General features: G+C 49.3%; 1 protein-coding gene across 1 annotated transcript; it reads right to left on the bottom strand.

Moving 5' to 3' along the window:
- Window positions 1–7,849: 7,849 nt before the first annotated feature.
- Window positions 7,850–9,682, bottom strand: LOC123100497 (butanoate--CoA ligase AAE1-like). Its single transcript, XM_044522423.1, has one exon. The coding sequence runs from the start codon at window positions 9,671–9,673 to the stop codon at window positions 8,018–8,020; it is 1,656 nt and encodes a 551-aa protein (XP_044378358.1). The 5' UTR covers window positions 9,674–9,682; the 3' UTR covers window positions 7,850–8,017.
- Window positions 9,683–10,193: the final 511 nt, after the last annotated feature.

The following is a 10,193-nucleotide window of genomic DNA, read 5'->3' as shown; positions in this document are numbered from 1 at the left end:
GAGAGCTCCCGGGCTAGCCAACAATGGAGGTCGGAGGGACGGCAGGTCACGGGCACGGTGATTGCGATGCAACACCGACGCGATAGGAGAGGGCAGTAGAGGGGAAATTACCGCACGGTCACGGGGCAGCTACAAGACATGGTGATGGCTCGAGAAGAAGAGGGAACAGACGAGCACAGCGCCGCGGAGCGCCAGAGTGCGTTGTTTGGCATGTCTCTCCCGTGATCACCGCGTGAACTAGCACACGCGGTGCACGATGATCGGCCAAATCATGTCAGGGAGATAAGGGGAGCAGAGCATGTTGCCAAGGAGGAGAGAGCCAAGCATAGTTTCCATTGATGTGATCACAGGTAGAAAGAATACAAGTGAACAACAAAGTGTTTGTTGTTTGCTGCGGCTCACATGCTTGGAGATCAAGGTTGTGCTTTGACTGGGGTTGATCACTCACTAAGGTAAACAAAATGGCAAAGTTTCAGCTTAAGAGGAGGGGCTTACCTAGTACTTGCAGTACAAAGTGCCATACTGTCCAGAAAAGCAAACATTGACGGGGCACTCACATACCGGCTTGGATTGAGCTGAAAATGGTCATGACATGATGATTTGTTCATATGAGGGTGCCATAAAATTTCCATATCATTTGGACAAACCAAAGTGGCACTTCCTTCATCATGCAAGTCTCTAAAGAGAATCTTAGAAAATAGCTGAGGGAAATTGGCTAGATAAAATGAGCCAAACTTTTGTGGAGAGGGTTTATATGGATAGGAGAAGGTCCTGGTAAATTTTTTGCAATAATGAAGCAAAATAAAGTAGAGTTGCTTCACAAACTGAAAATATGGCCAGAAACAAAGAATTGAAGGTGTGCTCACATGGATGATGGAATTATGCTCAAATCTTCAGTAGAGCTATGATATGAGCATGTTGAGGTCATGTCAAAATTTCAACTCATTGGGTACTCCTAGCTAGTACCTCCTTCACAAAGTTTCTTTCTGGACAGAAACTTTGGAAATTAGCTGAAAAATATTCACTAGGCAAATGAAGTTGAATTTGGGCATGTGGCAATGATATGGATAGTAAAAGGTGCCCAAAAAGTTTGAGGTCAATCAGAAAGATATAAATGACACTTCCTTCACAAAGTGCCATTTAGGGCAGAATAGGAAAATGATTATTAATGGATTATTTTTGAACATGGCAAGGAAGGGTTTTGGCATATCTGAGGAAGATATGACCCAAACAATTTATGAGAATTATTTGGGAATTTTGTGGAAGACAGAAAGGTATTGATGGAAAAAGAATTATTCCTTAAATGGAAAAAGGAATATTCTCAATAAAAAAATATTGAGATTGGTCCAAGATGGGAGATGACATGATCTTGGGATGGTTTTGAGGATGACAAGCCACCTTGGAGACTGAGAAGAGGTTATCTTCCCAGGTTTCAATGCCACATAGCCACGGAAAAAGAAATCTCAAGCAAAATCCTCAGAAAATCAAAAGAAAAAGAAAGGGCCAAAAATCAGGGTGTGACAGATAGGACGGTGTGGCGGCGTAGGGAACCTGCCGACGGCTGATCTGACGCCTTTGGGTCGGGGCAGCCGGCTGGCGACGCGAACCCTAACTCAGGTCGAGTGCGTGTGGGTGGGGACGAACGAGTGTGGGGATTGAACGCGAGCCTTCTCGCTTGGATTCATTCGTTTTGGGCCTCGCTCGCTTGGCCCAAGTAGCATGTCGGTCGTAAATAGGATGTCCAATAGAGGTAGTCATTGAAAACAATCATTTCTTTTGAGGGGCCGGTGAGAATCGTCAGAAACGCCACCTATCGATGATACTAAAATGCACTGCGATTCTTGAATGATTCTAGCCGATTTCTGGTGCAGAAATGACTTCTTTTACGGTTTTGATTCCCCAGACCATGATTCTCTAGAGTCGTGTCAAAAGAACTCGCCCCTAGTATCTTGAGTCAAAAGAACGCATAGACACACGTTCCTCCCACCGTATGTCAATCAACATCGTGTCATTGCCGAGAGACAAATTATACCACATTAACATTCCATACTCCTTATACATATATTGCCAATTAAGTAATTTACCATCCCATACGATACATAGCTTGCACTTTTCAACCTTTGCTTTAATTCTATGGGCATGGGTGCATTGGAGTACGTTAGTGAAAGCACTAATATATGGTGCTTAAAAGTTTTGAAAAAAAATGTTTTTACATGAATATGTATGCATGTGGTCTAAGTACATGTTAAATTTTGTTCAATAATACTCCCTCCGTCCTGAAAAACATGTCGCAACGGTATTTTTGTGAAAAAGTCCTTCAGGTTTATCCGACCGAACCCGCAGTCCAATCATCTCCTCCGCCAGCTCGCTCAGTTCCACTAGCTCCCCCGCAACGCCGGCGACCTCGCGTAGCTCAAGCACACCGCGCCGCCGCGCAGCTCCACCGCAACCCCGCGCGGATCCACCTCTACCCCGTGCAGCTCCACCGCTCCCCCGCGCAGCTCCCCCGCTCCCCTTTCCCGCATCCCTAAATTTCCAAGCTTTCCCCCATCCCCTTCCGGAAAATCAGCGCTTGCTGCCCGTCGATTCTCCACTACCACCACCAATCCCGGCCACCGTCGAGAGGGGAGAGCAGGAGGAGGAAAAGGTCACTGGCGCCGGCAAGATAGGGAAGAGCAGGAGGAGAAAAAGGGACCAGACGAGTGGCAGCGGGTGGTGGCGATGCACGGCACGGTCACTGGAGAGGCGTCTGCGGCGGAGCTCGTCGGCGTCGCGTATGCCAGGGCGTCGAAGCCGACCAACGCGTTCGCCGCCTCGTCTCCTGGAGCGGGCGGCCACAACTACAAGGGCGCCTCCGCGTCCGCCGTGCTGGCCCGCCTAGCCGGCGGCAACAGGTGGCACCAGGACGACGACGGCGGTAAAATGGATGAATTACAGGAGGTTAGCCGTCCACATCCCTGTGCCTCTGTTGGTGAACATCGTGGAGTAATGTTGTTAAGTTATCTGCTGCTGTTTGTTGTCCTGTTAATTTCAGAAAGAATTCCAATCCATCATGGTGTGCGCATGCAGTTAATTGATCTCCAGTTAAGTGATCTGCTGTTGTTTTAGTTCCAGCGAAGTTTCTTGTCCTTTAGACAATTTTGGAAACATTTTCAGTGAGAAATCTATCCAGTGGTATCTCATTGTCATTGAGTATCTTGCAGTATCTGAAAAATAATGAAATGCAAAGACTTAGTTCTGCTGGCCGGAGGATTATAATCAAAGACTAGCTTAACAATTGATGGAACATGTCAATTACACAGCAGTTTATAGTCAAGAAAAATATGACATGGTCTTACTTTCATGTGTATGGACACCACATCCTGTAACACTCATTCCTCTGTACCATGGAGCTGATCCATTCAGATTCCAAACAGGAGGCCTAAACCTTCCTTGCTACTCACTGCTTAGGCTTGTAACTGCTTGGTGCTTTGCTTGGCCATTCAGATTCCAAACAGGAGTACAATCTGATTAGGCTTGTAACTGCTTGGTGCTTTGCTTCATCACTGAAGGGTTTCTATCCTAGAATTAGTACTGTTTCCTTCATTCAGATTCCAAACAGGAGTAGAATGCAGTAATGTTTCCTTCACTCATGTGCCAAATTTTAACTATGTTTCTTGTATGCTGTTGTCATGCCAAGAAAAATGCCATGTGGCAGCAGCACTTGTGGTTGTGGCTTATGCACTAGAGCACATGACCAAAATATGGCACTTCTTCACTGAATCCTCCTGTGGTGCCACTGCCAGCAGCTGCAGTTTCTAATCTTGGTGCCATTTCTGATGAGAACCAACCAAGAGGGATTGGCATGCAGAGAGGAAGATGATGGCCAAGCAGAGCTGGACCTCACTCTCCTCTGCTCTGCTCCAGTCCACCATCATGGGGAGAAAGAAGGCCAAGCAAGATGCCCATGCTGTTGCTGCAGTTCTAGTGCAAGTGCAAGCAGCATGCAGCCAGCTTCTTCCTCACTTGGATCATATATGGACACATATGGTCAAATAACTAAAATTAATCCAAATCATTTCAAATAAATCAAAAAACCCAAATTAATTCAAATAATCCAAATTAATCCAAATAATTCAAGTAATCTAAATAAACTAGATAATTCAATTAATCTAAATAACCCAGATAATTCAAATAAATCCAAATAACCCAGATAATTCCAATAAATTCCAACAAGGAGTTGATATACAAGGATTAGACAAGGCATACACAAGGAGATGACATAAGGGCCTCTTTGTCCCCTCTTGACATAAGATTACACAAGACATACACAAGGAGCACCTGACTACATGACATAAGGGCCTCTTTGCCCCCTCTTGACTACATTCTTTCTCTGGCCACTTCTTCCATTCCCTTCCCTTTACTTTTCTTTCTTTTCCCTTCTCTAGCTAATTCTTTCCTTTCATTTTCTTTTCCTATTGCAATTTCCATTTCTTCTATAATGGCCCTAGTATCAACAACTACCCGACTGTCGCAATATACACCGGTTATTTCCATTCCAGCATTCTGAACGCGATCCTTGTGCAAGTGGGGCAACTTATATTGATTTCCTCCTTTGTCTTTCATAACTTCAAACATAACTGCTTCTAATGTGATAAAGCTTCTGTGCAACTTGTCGGGATCGTAGTTCTCGAATTCCTCTTCCACACCCTGTACCAGTTCCTGGATGTTTGTAGGTGACCTGCAGTCGGTTAGAGACTGGAGAGAGCTATGGAAGCAGAGGTCCAAACAATTTAACTCAGGGCTATTTGGGGGCTGTTGTAGCAATCGGATGTCAAGATCAGTTTGTTCCACAGCTTCTCGAAAAGCTACATCATTGGGAAGGACATGAGGCTTTGCGTTATCCTGTTGGATGAATATTGTTGCTCCCTCATCATCGTCAGGCCACTTATCTTGAATTGCCGGGATAACCTTATTGATTAGATAATCTCTGCACACAGGCCTGGTTACTTTCACTGATGTCAACACTTTTGTTCCCTTTGTTCTGTTCTGACTTGTCCGCTTCGCCTCAGTCTCTTCGACGAATGCCCAAATGCCGATCTTCCCATCGAATGTTAGCTCCCCCTCATTGTTATATCGAGGCTTGGCAACAGCTGTTAGGAACATCACCTTCCCAATGCTGTGAGTGTTTGACACGGTGCGCTTCGGTTCAGGTTCTCCTGGAAGTACATAGTAACTATTCTTCACTCTCGTCATATCAAACCACTTCTCATCAATGTGAACCATATTCCTCATTGGTTTTAACATAGCCCGAGAAGTTGAGATCAAATTGTCATCGACCATGGACATAAAAAATTTCAATCTCGCAAGCTTGTTCTCTAGCTTGAGATGAGGCTTCACGGTGCTTGTGATGCGGTTGAGCTCATTCAACTGGAACCTCTTATGTAGGGTCGATCGGGCCACACCTAGAGACCGTGCCAGAGATCGAATTGTTCTTCTTTTATTCAGTGGGATTGTTGAGGTCCTCTCTAGATCTAGCTCCTTTCTCTTTCTGCCGGATCTTCCTGGCTTCTTGCTTGAGACATCTACTTCTTTGCCATCGGCAATTTGCTTTTTAGCCTCTTCCCAGATTCTTTCAACAGATCGTACACTTATGTCCAACAGGTTTGAGACTAGCAGCTTGTCGTCTGGTTGAACAGACCCATGTCTGAGCTCGATTACCAGCAAGGCAAAGTAAACACCATGCCTCTCCTTATCTGACAATTCTCTTCTCTTCTCTTGAAGTATCCAATTCATAACTTCATCCTCTTCCTCTTGAGCTTCATCCTCTTTCCCTTCATCTTCTTGAGGCATCCAATTCATATCTTCATCGTCTTCCTCTTGAGGCATCAAGTTCAAATCCATAACTACATTCTCTGCCACTTGAGGTTCCTCCTCTTGAGGCATCAAATTCAAATTAATACCTTCATCGTCTTCCTCTTGAGGCATCATGTTCAAATCCATACTCCTGCTAGCAATGACAAAAGATGAGTACATCATGGTACCATAACAAGGATATACACACAGAAAATGAGTAGAATGACAGGAGCCTTGCAACCATTACAAAAATGTGAACTACTGACTAAGAAATGTTATGACAGGAGCCTTTGTAACACCATTTCATTTCTTGTTCCTTTCTTGCTTGCTTGCTTCTCTACTTACAGTAGTTTCTACAGCCGTTCTCTTGTTTGTTCCTCTAGTACTGATAGAGGTCCCAGAGCTAGTAGCAGTTCCTCTAGCAAGTGCCATTAATAAATTTTACTCTACTTACAGTAGTTCCTCTAGTCACAGTTCTAGAGACAGTGTTTGTTCAGATCATAATTGCTCTGCATCTACTGATTTTTTCTGTGCCATGTCAAGCATAGATAGGTTCAATTAATTTGCTTGAATTATCAAAATTACTGTCACTACTACTGTATGCTTTGACACTGTCGAAACTGATTTAGTGTGAATATGTGCCTTATGTAACCAATAATTTCTGTATCAAGGTTTTATTCAGTGTTTCTCTAAAGAAATCTGAACATTATTTTCATTTAACTTGTACTTGCAGCACAAGCATGGCCATCCACCAACATGCAAAACAAGTTCAAGACCAAAAATATGTGTTTCTTGCTGTTTACTCAACTGAACCAGATTTGGGTATTCAAGTTCCAAGGTTTCTGCTAACAGCATACAGATTAAATTAAAAAGCTGGATTCATCTAAATCATGGACAGTTCAAAACCAATTATTTCCAAACCAATTATTTCTAGCTTGCTCCCTCCACCCCCCCCGGATATCTACTGATTTTTATTCAATTAACACTAATCATATTCAGTTAACAGGAGCAGAGCAGTTCTTCCTGACGAACAGGAGTAGAGCAGCAACTCCCGTACACTGATCATATTCAGCACAGGGAGCAGAGGAGCAACTCCTTACGGTACCTTCTTCCTCTTGACGAGCAGGAGCTCTGGCGGCAGCACGGGCAGACGAGCAGCAGCAGCACCGGCAGTAGGGGAGAAGCAGCCGCACGGGCGCGCGGGCAGGGGAGAAGCAGCCGCACGGGCTCGCGCGGAAGATTGAGGAGGGCGCGCGGGCAGGGGAGAAGGAGGACGCGCGCGAGCTCCTGGTCCACCGGATCGTGGAGGCAATTTCCGGCAACGCCCGTAGGGGATTGCGGCCGGGATGAATTGCGGCGGCGCACGCGCGGGAGCTCGAGGACGATGCACTGGAGCTTGAGGAGGATGCGCTGGAGCTTGAGGAGGATGCGCGGGAGTTCGAGGTGGACGCCCGCGAGCTCGAGGTGGACGTGGCCGGAGGTCCCGACGATGCCCGCAGGTAATCGAGGCGGGAGGGGATCGCGGCGACGCAGGTCTGAGCGGGGGAGGCGGCGGAGCAGGTACTTGGCGACGGCGGCGGCGGAGCAGGTAGGTGGCGACAGCGGCGGAGCACTTCCTGATGGGCGGCGAGTCGCGCAGCTGGGCGGCGCCGGCCCTTATCGACGGCGGAGGAAGAAGACAGCGGGCGGAGGGGCTTGTTTCAGACGATTTTAAAACTACAAGGGCTTTTTTGCAAAATCAACTTTGAACTGCGCCTGCGACATGTTTTTCGGGACGGAGGAGTACGTTGTATTGTACGCTGCACAAGAAAGACAAAATTCCGGACCCAAAATCAACAGAAAACAAGCCCATTTTTTTAAATGTATTTATCTTTTTTGTGTCTCTAACATGCAAGCACGTATATTCATGAAAATTTGCATAGTTATAGTACACCAGTATGCCCGGTTGTACACATTTTTTTGGAATTTTTCAGGCCATAAAATCCATTTTTTTTAAGTTCAAAAAAAGGGGATCAGTGTACGGGGCCCGCTTGTGCACCAAAGGCGTTATTCGACTGAAACTACATGTTTTTACCGATTACTTGCGGCATAGCAAATTCGGGATTGTAGCAATATAACAGTAACACAGAAGTTACAAGACAATGCTTTTTTGGAACTCATAGAAAATGCAAGTGTATATATGCTACAGTTTGCTTGTGCTCAGCTTAGGAGGCAGGCTTCCCATGGCCCTGGCCTTCTCACGGAGCAGATACTTCTGCGTCTTGCCCGTCGAAGTCTTGGGCAGCTCGGCGAAGACCACCGTCTTGGGCGCCATGTAGCGCGGCAGCCGTGTCCGGCAGAATTCGATGATGTCAGCCTCCGTGGCGCTCGCTCCGTCCTTGAGGGTGACGAACGCGCACGGCGTCTCGCCCCAGTGCTCGTCCGGCCTGGCGACCACCGCCGCGTCGAGCACGGCGGGGTGGCCGAACAGCGCCGACTCCACCTCGATGGAGCTGATGTTCTCGCCGCCCGATATGATGATGTCCTTGGACCGGTCCTTGAGCTGGATGTATCCGTCGGGGTGCCGCACGCCCAGGTCCCCTGAACGCAGCCACCCGCCGCTCATGGCCTCCGCCGTGGCCGCCGGGTCCTTGTAGTACCCGCTCATCACCGTGTTCCCCCGGAGCATGACCTCGCCCACGGTGCGCCCGTCGGAGGGCACACTCTCCATGGTCGCCGGGTCCTTGATTTCCAGGCCCTCCAGCATCACGTGCGGCACGCCCTGCCGCGCCCTGATCCGCGCGCGCTCGGCGGCCGGCAGCGCGTCCCACTCCGGCTTCCACACGCAAAGCGTCGCCGGTCCATACGTTTCGGTGAGTCCATACCCGTGGACGACGTTGAACCCGAGCTCGTCCATCTTGGCCAGGATGTGCGGCGGCGGAGGTGCGCCGCCTGTGGAGATGCGCACCTTGACCGGCAGCTGCCTCTGCTCCGATGCCGGCGCGTTCACGAGCATGCTCAGCACCGTGGGCGCGCCGCCCATGTTGGTCACCCTGTGCCGCACGATGTGCTCGAAGACGGTCTTGGGAGCCAAGCTCCCGGCCATGCAGACGCTGGTGCCGCCCTGCGCCGCCGTGGCCCACACCATGCACCACCCGTTGCAGTGGAACATGGGCACGGTCCAGAGGTATACCGGCATGGTCGGCATCTCGTTGGCGAGCGCCGTGGCCAGCGTGTTGAGATAGGCGCCGCGGTGGCTGTAGATGACGCCCTTGGGCCGCGACGTCGTCCCCGACGTGTAGTTGAGGGATATCGGGTCGCACTCGTCGGCGGGCCACCTGATCTCGAAGCCGCCCGGCGCGCTCCTCAGCAGGGCCTCGTACTCCAGCACGCCATCCCTGTCGCCGCCGCCGTCATCATCGGCAATCATGACAAGGAGAGGCGGTATGGCTCCGGCGCCGGCGAGGAGCGCCAGGGCGTCGCGTGCAACGCCGAGGAACTGCGACTCGACGAGGAAGACTCTGGCCTCCGAGTGGCTCAGGAGGACGGACACCATGGCCGCGTCGTGCCGGGTGTTGAGCGTGCACAGCACACCGCCAGTCATCGGCACGCTGAAGTGCAGCTCGTACATGGCCGGCGTGTTCGCGGCCAGCACCGCCACCACATCCCGGCGGCCGACGCCGAGGCGCGCGAGCGCGGACGCCCCGGCGAGGCACCGCTCCCTCATGTCGCGCCACGAGTACTCCTTCTCGCCGAAGACGACGGCCGTGCGCGCCCCGTACACGAGCGCGGCGCGCTCCAGGAAGCTCAGCGGCGTGAGGGGCGTGTAGTTGGCGTCGCACTTCACCGACCCCTCCATGGCGATGCCTTCGAGAAATGGGATCTCCGGAGCAATCCAGGCTAGGTACGGTTGATGCAATGCGGATAGAGGTAACAGGCGGATTAATCTAATCAAGTCCATGTGTGTTCACTTGGTATTAGTGATAGCGTTGCATGATTAAAACAAGGAACTTCAACAAACGCACGCGGCATCAGACAAGTGGAATCTCCTTTCCAGATGAAAAATGTACTACTTGCAGCTGGCTCTGGCTTTATGCCAAGCGGCAAAAACCACTGATTAAGACTGAATCATATACTATAAATTGCTTAAGATAAGAAAACCACTCTATCGAAAGTTTATTAGAAAATGATAATTTATCTTCCAAACTAGGAAAACCCAGCCCCTTGACTTCCAAACCAGGCAACCAAGTAACTTTCAGTGAGACTTTGAGATGGCCTGGGAGTAGGAAGAGCTGGGGTGGTGCACCCCAAAGGACCCAGGGAACGACCTATGGCAAGAATGACGCACACATTGATGAAGAGGTTAGAGCATCTACAGC

The sequence above is a fragment of the Triticum aestivum genome, chromosome 4D (genome assembly GCF_018294505.1).
Source record: "Triticum aestivum cultivar Chinese Spring chromosome 4D, IWGSC CS RefSeq v2.1, whole genome shotgun sequence".
NCBI classification, from domain to species: Eukaryota; Viridiplantae; Streptophyta; class Magnoliopsida; order Poales; family Poaceae; genus Triticum; species Triticum aestivum.
The sequence above is the reverse complement of the archived record's forward strand: the minus strand, read 5'-3'. Positions and strand labels throughout refer to the sequence as shown.